At 32.3% G+C, this 13,513-nt stretch overlaps 1 protein-coding gene across 1 annotated transcript; it reads right to left on the bottom strand.

Annotated features, from left to right (window-relative positions):
- Positions 4,518-12,977, bottom strand: LOC18507069. The gene is made up of 9 exons (XM_018116999.1): positions 12,886-12,977; positions 12,635-12,786; positions 12,463-12,513; positions 9,252-9,734; positions 8,726-8,872; positions 8,403-8,498; positions 8,172-8,219; positions 6,989-7,425; positions 4,518-5,141 (listed from the first exon to the last, which is right to left on the bottom strand). Exons 2-9 carry the CDS (start codon positions 12,735-12,737, stop codon positions 4,518-4,520), a joined length of 1,989 nt encoding a protein of 662 aa, XP_017972488.1. The 5' UTR covers positions 12,738-12,786; positions 12,886-12,977.

Here is a 13,513-nt window from a genome sequence, read left to right on the forward strand (position 1 = left end):
ACCCCTGGAGTTGGTGGCCAGAACCCCCATCCCGCGTAGTGGGTGGGGGATGGGACGGCGAAGGGATGGCTGGGCGTACGCCCAGCCATCCCCAATTTTATTTTTTTTATTAATTTTTTATTAATTATTTAATTTAATTTAATTTAATTTTTTTAGTTAAGTGTCTACACATCCCAATTATAATATTAGTGAAGTATAGAATCTTAACTGGGTACTGCATGTTAGTTGGTTGACATTTTCGTTTTAAGAGTAGGATAGAGTTCAAATCTCTACAACTGGTAGACAAGCTATAATAACATTTCCTAATGTGCTGGAAAAAGAGAGAGATCTAACCTGACGCACTCGGTTCAACTATTACTGACTGGAATTCAGGCCCTTCAACAGCTGCGGAAGTGGATGATTAAAAACGAAAGTTGAGTGGTAAAAAAGTAAATTCAAGCCAAGATGGCCTCTTATGTAATCTCAGCAACTTCATAGAGAGAGCGAGAAAGATGGGTGAATAACCTGGAGTGATTTCTGGCGGCTGTTGTGGACCTGCTACTAAATGAGACTCGTCTTGTGATGCTTTCTGGTGACCGCTCCCACTCAAGGAAGTGTTCGTTGCCATGTCCAAACTGTTATGGCAACAACTACGTAATGGTAGACGAAACTTTAACTCTGTAAAGACAAGGCAATGAAATTGGAAATGATATTGAGCATGTCAATATATAATAATTTTGATCTAGTCTAGAGCATGGAGTCAAGGTAAAACATAGCATGAGTGATGACGTTCTTATTCCCTTCACTTTGTCCCTGTCCAAGAATATGAATAAAAGCGTCACTTGAAGCTGGGGTATTTTTTTGCTTCAAGCCTTCAATATGAAGCTAATATTAGTGTTATTTAAACCCAGGCATATCCCTTACCCCTTTTCCATGTTTTAATTTCAATATGCATCTTCTTTGTTGTCATTAAAATCTTAATCCAAACAACATGAGCAGTGAAACATGATCAAAATTAATCAAGTAAAAAATTAGATTGATCAAAATCATGACATAAACAATTAAGAATCTCAAAATAAGAAAAGAAACTCAAAGAACTCCAACAATATACGTGATTTAAGAAAACTTATCTTTAATTCCATGAAAACAGTAGATGTCTCATTTTGTCCAGAGTCATATTTACATATTTTTAAAAATAATTTAGATTAAGGTCATTGTTTTATAAATAACTTGAATTAATTTTGAGCCTTTTGAACTTATTTTTAGTGCCTATTTGATTCGTAGTTTTTTTTCATTTTATTTACATCTTAAAAACGAAAGTCAGGATAAACAAGATTTTGAAAAGTTCTTAAAAAAATCAATTTTTTTTAAATCTTAAAAAAAAAAAAGGGAAAAGCTCAAGGAACTTTTTTTTTCTCTTCTTTTAAAAACATGTTAGCTTTTCAAGAGAATTTTTCTTTTTATTTCAAAAATATCCTCACTATTAAAAATAATCCCAACATTACCTTCTCAAAAAATACCTCCTCTCTCAATCAATCTCCCTCTCCTCTCACTCTTTCTGCAAATCACCCATCTCCAAAGCAAATCGCAATCTACCTCTCTCTGCAAAGACTACTAAAAAAAAAATTAGAGCTTATATAAAGTTATTTATTAAATACCCTTTGTAGTAATTTTTATCAAAATTAAAGCTTATATAAGTTGTTTTGCCAAACAACTTAACATTAAAAAAACTTATAAAAACAAATTTACCAAACAGTTACAAAACAGCCTATTTATAAAAAAAAACTTATAAAAGTGAATTTATCAAATAATTTTAATTTAATTTTAAAAAGTTATTATTTTTCATAAAGCTTCATAATAGCTTTTAAACTAAAAAAAAAAACCAAAACAGACATGTTTTTATTTCAACCTTAGAGCTTGTATGACCTGGCTTTTTTTAGCATAAAAGCTATTATGAAGTTATTATAAAAAATAATTATTTTTAAAATTAAACTAAAACTGTTTAGTAAATTTACTTTTTATAAACTATTTTTTATATATAAATTGTTTGACAAAACAACTTATATAAGCTCTTTTTTTGGTTAAAATTACCATAAAGAGTATTTAATAAATAACTTTCTATTAATCATGAATTCTTTTGTTCAAAATGGAAAAAAGTTAACTTTATTTTTTATTTATTTAAAACAAAATTTTGAAAATATAAAAAGTATTTTTATATAACATAAAGTTTATAATTAATAATAAATTATAAAAAAAATTCACAAATAATTTATAATTAATACATAATTCATAAATAGTTTATATATCAACAATTTCTATTTTCAATCAATCCAGTAGTTATTTGGTTGCAAACTCTGCTCATATAACTATTATCCAATGCCCTTCTATAAGTATATGAGCCCATTTCTCCATCATTACTTCTTTCTTTTTAACTCTCAAGAATATAAGTAGGATTACGATTACATTTGTCAAACTTCACATCTATAGCACCACACTATCTAATGTAATTATGAAGGGTCATTATTGCAACAATAATCTTTTCTGGTTTTATCAACGGAAATGGCTTCATATTGCATAAAATATGCAACTTATACTTCCAAACTCCAATTATTCGTTCAATGACATTTCTTAATGAAGAATGTGCATGGTTGAATGTTTCTTTTACACCTTTTGACTGATTGCAACCTCTAAAATCAAAAATGTGATATCTTTCACCTTTACAAAGTGCTAAGTACCCTTTCATGTTAGGATAACCAGCATCCACTACATAATATTTATTTAAAAAAAAAATTAAAGGTTTCAATGTTAGTTCATTAAAAACAATCCAAGAGATATATATATATATATAATGGCAAACTTTATATCATTAAAATTATAAGTTGTACCCTTTGGAAGGTGAGGGAACACTTTTTTCATTTCTTCACGCATAGTTGAAAAAAAAAAAGGGTGTTATGTGCAGTGCCAGGCCAACCAACAACCACAAAAGAGAATAACATGTCAAAATTACACATTAACATGACATTGTGTGTTGGAGATTCCTTGCGACCAATAAAACGAATTTGATCATTTGCAGGAAGAATAACAAGAACATGTGATCCATTTATACGACCAATGCACCCTTGAAAATAAAGTCAATATCTACGATCATTTTTAATTTTGGATGGAACTTCTATAAATTGAAAATCTAAAGCCTTGACAATTTTATTGGCCAGTAAACATAAACTATCTAACACTTTACCAAACTTCCTACTTACAGTCTCTCCCGATTTTTCAAATTTATCTTGAACATTATAATTTGTTTAGCTGTGTGCATAAGTCCAAAGAAACATAACAACCACCTCCAATGTTGTCATGTCTTCAGATGGATGTAACCATCCTTGATTCATCAATGTATTTGTAAGTTGCAATACAACATGTGATTTCATCCTAAAAATGTATAAAACAGGAACTAAATTAAACAAAATTAAGATGTTTAGGAACTAAATTGAAAAAAATCTTTAAAAGATAAAAATCTTTTGAGTAGATGATATATATACTTATTAATAAGCCAAATACCTAATTGTAAAAGATTTATGGTGTTAAGAAATAAATATAAACAATTTCTTACTTGATTATTTGATTCCATAATAGGTATATTAATTTATCTTCATTATAAAAATTAAATTTGAATTCCCTTTCTAAAAAAAACTCTAATATTTTGTAAAATTATTTTTATGTTATTAAAGATTGCATTACACTAAAATCACTCATCGACACACAACACCAACAAAGGCATTCTCACTGTTTTTGGCTTTATGGCATCCATATTAATCTCAACAATATTCCCTCTTATATATGCATTGTGCTGTCAAGGCCGTGTACTTAGGACAATTTGAATAAGAAAATTGATGTGTTGATGTGTGATATGTTGGTTGTTACATCCAGTTAGGTGTTATGACAATTCAATGTAATTAGAAATGCTACTTGGGGTGTGTTTTCTTTTGTTTAATTTCGGGACAGGGGAATAGTTTCCTTTGCCTCACTGATCCACACTTCAATGTTAACTCTGTATCTTACTGATACGTAATAAAATTCATATTTGATCGAGCAAAAAAAAAATTACTAGTCTTTGGGCGGTGTGATCTTGTTTTCATGACAATAAAAGTTATGAAATCTTCAGGGGTTAAATTCAAGTTTCATCTAACTTTTCTTCTTTATTTGTCTCACTTGATTTTTGTACTGAATGTGTATATTGATAAAAATCTTTTAAGTTTAATTATCATTTCTACTATTTGTACATATATTAATATAAATTATATAATTGTAATTATAATTTGTACTATGTAGAATTAATTTATAATAAAAGTACTATTGCCTTAAGTATTTTTAAAAATGATTTTATTGCAATAGAAAAATAAGACACCTATTCACAAGTGAAAAATAGTACACAATTTATAAAAAGCAAAGAAAAAGGAAAACTGTACAGACATACATCATTTCTAGATTTAGCTAAAGCCAAAGCTTAACAAATTATCTCTCGATGCTGGTAATACATTTAACTAGATCCAAGGCTTCATTTTCCTATCAAAGATTCCTGCTCCATAAGTTGAAACAATTACTTCTACAAGGAGAGGAAACTGCAACCAGGCGAAGAGAGTGATTGGAATACTTGCAAGTAAAATGATTGGAATGATTATCCACAATCGCCCTTGTAACATTATAACCAAGCTAGCACAAAAGGCTGCCATCATTGTCGCTATAGAAATGAAGAGAGTGGAAAGGCCAATAATCAACTTGTTTGGTAAAGATGTAAGGAAATCTTCCATTGCATAACGTGTCGTGAGAATGCCAAGAAACATCAACACCGAAGTAGAAGAAGCAAAGAGAGAAATGGCATCTGATATTATAAATATCATAAATGCAACTTCATGCTTATGCCCTTTAGTTAAGAATATGGGGAAACCATTGTTTTGGTCATTACCACCAGGAACAGAAAACGCTGCGGCAAACATAATTGTCATTATAAGAGTACCCACAACTGTTGATGAACTTGCTAGTTGCTTCATCCATTCCTCCCCTTGTTTACGCAAGTACACGTGGGTTTCATCAAATAAGTTTTGAGCAGTTTTCACATTAGTATTTGTATATCGTGCATGCACTTGTGGCAGAATGTTCTTCGTCTCCTGCATTCATAATTTACATCAGAGTATATATTCAACTTCACTATTTTCTTTTTGTAGATGTGAATTTGAGGTCCAATTAAAGTGTGATGGAACCCTTTTCCATTTAATAAATCTTCTCTCACCTATCTCATTATTTGAAGTCAAAATTAATTTCTATATTTGAATATGAAATTTTAACCTTACATGCCTCATTGAGTACATATTTTGCTCGATTATTTTGACATATGTGATAATAGCACCAAATTTTAAGCTACAAAAAATGAATGCAAGGAATGAAAATTTATGTTCTCATCAATATCATGGAAAAAATTTAATGTCATGAGATCTCCCATACATTAAAGGACTCATTTTCCTTTCATAAATTTTCTTCTTTTCTTGTACATATAATTCCTTAACTTTTTATTAATTTATGAAAGGAATTATGTATAAGAAATTCACTCAAAAAGTTTAGTCAAAAATGATCCCTTATTTTGTGACATGAACAAACTACAAATCTTAATTGACATCACCGTGCAAATCTTGCTTGAATTTATATATTCTAGGCTATTTACTAGAAAGTAAGTTAATTACACTTTTTGAATTTTGATAGTCTAATTATAATCAAATATTTGATTTGATATCTAAAGTTCAAAAATGTACAATTAAATATTCAAACTTCTACTTCTATTAATTATTTTACAAATCACACTAATATAGTTAGACTAAATTATGATGTGTTTCAGATAGCCAAAAGAAAAAGACACTTTACGAGCCTTTTTAGGATTTATTCTCTGTTTAGGATATATTATACTTTGGTTATTTAGTTTGGGGATCGATAGTTAGTGCACCGATTGCCAATGATTCACTCTCTGGTGGAGATTTTACAAGAAGAAATGAGGGTATAAGGATACATGGAATATTGGGAAGCAGCTGGGGTTGACTAATATGTTGAGGAGGAGCAACAGATAATGGAGGAAATCGTGAAGCAAAAGTCGCAGTGAGACGGTGGAATGGTATGATATTTACTGCTTTGATTTTTATTATGTTTGGGTGATTCGATCGGTTTTGAATTTGTGGTCTGACTTTGTTGTCTTAGTCTCAGGTTGATGTTTTTGTTTCTGTTTGGGTGAGACTTTAAGCCATTTCTGCACTTTCTCCTTACCTTTGTAATTGTTATGTTTTTGGTTGCTCGAAACAATTTTTATGGGTTGTGTCGACTAGTAAGGGGTGGCATTGCATTGTGGAATTTTGAGTCGGGTTCGGGCTATGTTACTGGAAGTTAAGTTTGTTCAGCTAAAGTACAGTTATGGGGGTGACTTGGTGGAACATAAGGTATTGGGATCTTGCGTGAAAGTCAGTACATTGGGATTGTTCTAAGATTCAAACTATATATATGCAGAGGTGGTTGCTATCAAAACTAAATTAGATTTATTTAATCTGACTCTGATTGGGGTTTCATGGGTAACAAAGAATTGGTGAGGCCGTGGGAATACTTGAAGATTTTCTTAGAGAATGAGAGGTTACAGAAAAACATCGAGAAGGTGATTTTCCAACATGCTCTCAGGGAAGCTAATTTCTTTGCAAACTCTCAGGCGAAGCTAGGAGTTGATGGCTATGATTTACGCTATGCCAGCTTGGCGGTAGAAACTCTTTATGGGTGTAATTTCTGTTTGATTCTAATGGTCTAATATTAATGAAATTAAACTTTTAACCAACCGATCAAAGATAATAATAATATTCGGACTGTTAGTGAAATTATTAACTTTTAATTATATTTTGGGGTTGCCGACTCAGTTAGCCTATGCATGACTCAGTTAATAATAATAGTAATTATAAGCTACGTAAAGTATAAGAAGAAAGATGAATACCTTAAACCACTGTAATTCTCTTTGCATCTGCAGAGCTGCACCTGATATTTGCGTAAGCTTAGCTTCAGAATCAGGACCCAACTCCGCTGCCAAATGTAATAAGGCATTGCCATAAATATCCACATAAGGAAGGACTTGCCCCGTCAAAGCAGGAATCCCACAAATGAGGCTAAAAACTTTCTCTTGACGGTATATGGCTGCAATCATGAATATGTTTCTACCATGATCGTCAGTGAACGACATTACATCTGGATTGGCTTTCCACATCTCAATTATAAACTCCGTTACCCCGAACTTGGCAGCTCTAATCATTGCGTACCGCACTGCACCTTCGAGGATTTGTGCTTTATCAAGAGTAGATAAATATTTGGCAATCCTGCGTAAAAGTTCCATGGCATTGGCATGATCCGACTTTAAATCATATATTTGTTTAATTCCTGCATCAAATCAGGATGCATAAGTCTAAGCTTTATAATAATTATAAAGCTGTAGAAAAGAAGATAAATGGTTTCTCGAAAACTTGCGAAAATAATAATAATAATAATTATAAACTGCATGTATTTCCTCTTTATAATTTCAAACTTTACATCTTCTCTTTAAATCTTTTAATTTATATTTTCTTTTTGAAATTCAAAATTTTTAATTTATATAAAACAATTTAATCATTAATTTTCTCATTAACTTTTCAATTGAGAAATATTACACTTAAGCAACACATATTTATCGTTGAGTAAGTTGACAGTTAAATTGATGAAATGATTTCTTTTTATAACAGATTATAAGTTTAAAAACAAAAATGTATGATTCCAACTATGAGAACACATATGATATATACAAATTAAATTATAGAGTCAATGGTGCAATTAGTTTACTCTAATAATAATAATAATAATAATAACAATAAGCTTTAGGTTTTACGTGAGATAGAGATTCTCATGAAACAAGTTATCCATCGAGTTTGTGAGCTTGGCTCGATCCGGATGAGTTTTGAACCCGAATTCAGAATATTGTTATGTTAAATAAATAATATACTTTAATCTAAAATATCATATTTTTGAATTATTAACAATAAATCTAATTTAAATAGATGGTTGAGCTTGGGCTTGGGGAATTAAGGTGCTAACAGGCGACGGACCAGACTGGGCACATTTACACTCTAAGTGAGATTAATTGACATACGAACCAAACATATTTAGAAGATTTGAGCCCAATCCGAGTAGCTGCTTCGCAACTGCAATACAAACCCATATGATTTAGACAATGCTGCTGAAGAAAAATTAATTCCAAGGAAAACAGCAAAAAAATTGGCAGAAACATACCTTAAATTTTTTAAAAAGAATAGTTCTAAGGAAAATAGCAGCAAAATTAGTTTTCTTATTTGATGCATTGTTCCTTTTTTATGGCAGAAACATACCTTGCGTAATGACGCTCTTGTTCCCTTCGCTCTGTCTCCGTCCAGAAATATAAGTAAAAGCATAAGTGGAGGCAGGTGGTTTGTTTTCCTTCAAGCCTTGAATATGAAGCTAATATTAGTATATTTAAACCTGGGCATATCTCATCCCCTTTCTCATGTTTTATTTTCAATTGAACTATCTATCTCCTTTACAAATTACTCTTCCAGTTGGAATTACAAATTTTGTTTTTGTTTTGTTTTGACAATAACTAATAGATTAATATTATTCTTAATTCGAAATCAAATTTAATATTTTACAGAATAAGAAAAGGGATTGATCTTACAATAATAGATCCATCGTTGCCAAAATGCAAGCCTACTTCCACTGAGATACAAGGATTTTTCAGTAGCAAGCCCAACAAGTGGAATGTAATTGATATCAATATTTAAGCTTATGGCCGGACATTGTCGGATTAGATCGAAAGCAACATCTGATGACACACAGAAAAATTGTATATGATATGTTAGAATTCTAATAACATCAAAGTACTAAAACGAAAATACTAGTGATCCCAAAAATTTTGCTCACTTAATATATCAATAGTTAATGTAAATCTTATTTATACATTAGTTAATTCAACCATGAATTGATGTATCTCACTTTTAAATTTATTTAATAATTAACTTACCATAAACCATGTTTAAATATAAGTGATGTAACAAGCATCACGAATTTTAAAAAAGGAGAATGCTTTTTGTCAACTATCATGTGTCATTGTGAGTGATTGATCTCGTTTTAAATGATAATAAAATTGAAACGATTAATAGTTCTCAATTTTAGTTACTATATATGGAGTTTACGACACTTACCAAATTGTTTGCACAGAAAACAAGCATTGAGTAACCTGGATCCATGAATTTTATTTTCTGAGAGTAGGAAATCAATCGGAGTCACGGAGTATAGATAGCCAAGTGTATCCTTGTGGCCTCCTGTACATGCCAGCAAAACTGGAGTAGATCCGCTCAAATTTACAGTAGTAACCAACTTTTTGTTCCTTTTAAACAAGTATTCTGCAATCTCAGTATTGCCATGCATAGCAGCAAAGCTCATGGCTGTATTACCATTATGATCTGCTAATTGAAGGTCTTCGTCTGACGCAAAGCTTACCAATAACTTAAAAATCTTCAACTGACCAAGAATAATTGCCGCATGAAGAACAGATCTATAGTGCAAAAATTCAGCATTTAATGGAAAGGAGTAGTCGTTAAGGAACTTGTTCACGGAAACTATGTCACCACTAGAGATATTCTGGTGCAAGGTCAAAAGAAGATTGCGTGAAGGAATCTCGATCCCTGCATTATAGTATTTATTGTCTTTCAAATTTGAGGAGATAAATAATCGAAGCATGTAATAAATTATTTTTCTATTCTCCCTTATATTTAGCTAAAAAATTTCAGACGTGTGTCTCTAACTATTAAGCAAAGTTAAAAAAAAAATACAACATAGCCATGGTGATGTGGAAGGTTTGCTGGTGTGATGAGAGTCGATCACAGTGCTGCTGAACATGGGAGGGGGAGTTTGGAGACGGAGGTGGTTAGGGTGCTGTCAAAACAGACTAGGAGAAAAGGAGGATTCGGGATACTAAGTTCAAACACTTAGGTTTTTTGATGTATAGATGGAAAACAGCATTAGGAAAAATTCTAAAATAAAAATTAAAAAAGAAAAAGTAAAAGAGAAGAAAGAGATGAAGGAAAAGAAAAAAAGAGAGGAAAACACAGGAACCATAGTTTATGGAAAATATGACACAATGGCATGGCTTGAGTGTATATTTTGCTCTGCGCAGCTTTCCCTGGTTTTTTAATGCAGCGGTAAGGTGGAAAGCCGGTGGGACTTAACTTCATGGTCGCAGGTCGTCTCAAATGAGACCATCATTGCAGGTACTGCTGTCAATGGACACCGGAATGTGGCTGTTATAGATTTTGCGAAAAGTTTTGAAATGGTGGGTCTACCTCTCGAAGGCTTGCTTGTTTGTGAATGGCTCATGAAACCGTGTCCTATGTTACGAGATCACCATTCTACCTTGAGAAAATTGTTGGCTAAGGATGGCTACTTGTTTGGGCTACAGCCTGAGTTTCGTTGGAAGCAGGGTGTCGGTGGGCTTGTGGGATCTCGATATCTGTGGTGGAGTGGACTGCTTTTGACCTTTGTGCCTTTTATTCTACGTGGCCCAAGAAGGCTTACGTTGAGGAACTTTAGATTTGGGATTAGTTTAGAAGTAGGACACATGTTGTACATGTGGGTCTAGCTTTGGCGGTATCCATGGCAGTATGAGGCTATTTGGATGCAATGGGGTGATCATAACCTGGTCCCGGGCTCTTTCTGTAAAGCCTGGGAGTAGACTCTTTGTTTCAGGGGCTAGTTTTTTGTTTTTCTTTTTGAAAGATGGTATTTTATTGATAGCGAAAGCTTGAATGTCATGTAGAGTCTTATACATACTTGATGGTAAAAGACTCCTTTTGGCATCAAAACTAGCTTTGACAACAGTCAGTAATTACACAATTTCAGCTGCTAAAAGGAGATTGGCAGCACCCACAGTAACTACACAATTTCAGTTTTTTGGGGTATATTTTGATCCTATTTGGCAACCAGATGCATTTTTTAAATGTTTTCAGCACCCAGAGGAAGCCATGACAGGGCATGTTTTGTTAATGGCTCCTTGCTCCATTACTGCATGTGGTAGTATTTTGTATATTTTCTAAAGTAATGAAATCTTACTTGATGCTTTTCAATAGATATATAAATATTGAACATAGTATCACGTACAAGGAATTATGGTGATTCTTATTACTATTGACCCAAATGTGCATAAACATAAAACTAAAACTATTATGACCAAAATGTGTTTTCAAAATAAAACTATTATAAGTGATGGTGAAGTTTTCAAACTTCAAACTTGAATTTGCATTTATGTAAAAAAAAAAAAAAAACTTGAATTTGCATTTAAGCCTTAATACAGTATTTATCAAAATGCGGTAAACTTACAATTCTTTAAAAAAATCAACTTTAATAAAATCAACTTTAATGCCTTTCACAAAAAAATGTTAATACGGTAACTTACAATTCTTTATTTATAGTTAAGTGGATATATGCAATTATATAAATTCATTTGACAATTTTTAAAAACTTTAATGTTGATATATATAATTAAATTTCCAAATAGATTACCTAAAGAGACTTACCTATAGAACCCTAAATATAGAAATGAAGATAATAAAACAAGCAGACAAATCTAGAAAATGAGAAGAGGAGAGGCATAGAAGAGGTAGTTATTTTTTGTTTCAATCATTTGGAGGACTACCATAAGGCTCAAACTTTGTAAAGAAACCAGAGCCCAAAACAGAGGGTAACATGGTCCCAGGCTCCCAAACACCACCTTATGTCTACAAGGTGAATTTCGATGGTGCTTTAATCAAATTGGAGTAGAAAGGAATAGCTCAAGATGAGTGGGCGTGTTAGTGTAGCTGCTTCAGCATCGATTGACATGAGGTTGGTCGTTTACCTAGACATAATTGAGGCACATGCAACTTATGTCCAACACACAGGACGATTTATTTTTCAAAAAAGCTTTTTCATGTATTGAAGAGTAGCATTCAGCTACCAAGCCTTTGATTTTGTGGCTGAGATGGGATCAACTCCTATTATTTTGAAGGGTGATGCCACAAAGCTACAGCTTCCAGATGAACAACTTCTGTAGGTACAATCATTGCTGAAGCAAAAGTAAGAATGAGACATTTTCAAGAGTGCTTTTGTCATTATACATGTTACGGAGAGGGTAATGAAGCCGCTCAGTGCTCTGTTGCAAAAGAAAATGGCTTGGCTAATCATGATATTTATTTTGCCCCATGATGTTTCATCCCAATTATAATATTAGTGAAGTAAGTATAGAATCTTAACTGGGTATCTGCATGCTAGTTGGTTGACATTTTGGTTTTAAGAGTAGGATAGAGTTCAAATCTCCACAACTGGTAGACAAGCTATAATAACATTTCCTAATGTGCAGGAAAAAGAGAGAGATATGACCTGACGCACTCGGTTCAACTGCTACTGACTGGAATTCAGCCCCTTCAACTGCTGCGGAAGTGGAAGATTAAAAACGAAATTTCAGAGATAAAAATGTAAATTCAAGCCAAAGATGGCCTCTTATGTAATCTCAGCAACTTCATAGAGACAGCAAGAGAGATGGGTGAATAACCTGGAGTGATTTCTGGCGGCTGTTGTTGACCTGCTACTAAATGAGACTCGTCTTGTGATGATTTCTGGTGACCGCTTCCACTCAAGGAAGTGTTCGTTGCCATGTCCAACTGTTATGGCAACAACTACGTAATGGTAGACGAAACTTTAACTCTGTAACGACAAGGCAATGAAATTGGAAATGATTTTGAGTCATGTCAATATATAATCATTTTGATCTAGTCTAGAGCATGGACCCAAGGTAAAACATACCTTGAGTGATGACGTTCTTATTCCCTTCACTTTGTCCCTGTCCAAGAATATGAATAAAAGCATCCCTTGAGGCTGGGGTATTCTTTTGCTTCAAGCCTTGAATATGAAGCCAAGCTAATATTAGTGTTATTTAAACCCAGGCATACCTCTTACCCCTTTTCCATGTTTTAATTTCAAGTGAACTATTTATGTCCTTTACAATTACTCTTCCTAATTGATTATGCATCCTCTTTATTGCCATTTAAATCTTAATCCAAACAACATTAGCAGTGAAACATGATCAATATTAATCAAGTAAAAAATTAGATTGATCAAAATCATGACACAAACAATTAAGAATCTCAAAATAAGAAAAGAAACACAAAGAACTCCAACAATATACGTGATTCAAGAAAACTAATCTTTAATTTCATGAAAACAATAGATATCTCATTTTGTCCATAGTCATATTTACATATTTTTAAAAATCATGTAAGTTAAGGTCATTGTTTTATAATTAACTTAAATTAATTTTAAGCCTTTTGAGCTTATTTTTAGTGCCTATTTGGCTCGGTTTTTTTTTTTCAATTTATCTATATCTTAAAAACAAAAGTCAGGCCAAATAAGATTATGAGATGTTTTTAAAAAA

This window comes from Theobroma cacao, chromosome 3 (genome assembly GCF_000208745.1).
Source record: "Theobroma cacao cultivar B97-61/B2 chromosome 3, Criollo_cocoa_genome_V2, whole genome shotgun sequence".
In the NCBI taxonomy this organism is placed as follows: domain Eukaryota; kingdom Viridiplantae; phylum Streptophyta; class Magnoliopsida; order Malvales; family Malvaceae; genus Theobroma; species Theobroma cacao.

Bases quoted from the DNA above. Each gene is read 5' to 3' on its own strand.
- LOC18507069 (XM_018116999.1), bottom strand. From the start codon at position 12,737: ATGGCAACGAACACTTCCTTGAGTGGAAGCGGTCACCAGAAATCATCA. The intron at 9,735-12,462 runs GTCATATCTCTC...ACTATAATGCAG, and splicing joins AGTTGAACCGAGTGCGTCAG to GGATCGAGATTCCTTCACGC. The intron at 8,873-9,251 runs GTAAGTGTCGTA...GTGTGTCATCAG, and splicing joins TTTTCTGTGCAAACAATTTG to ATGTTGCTTTCGATCTAATC.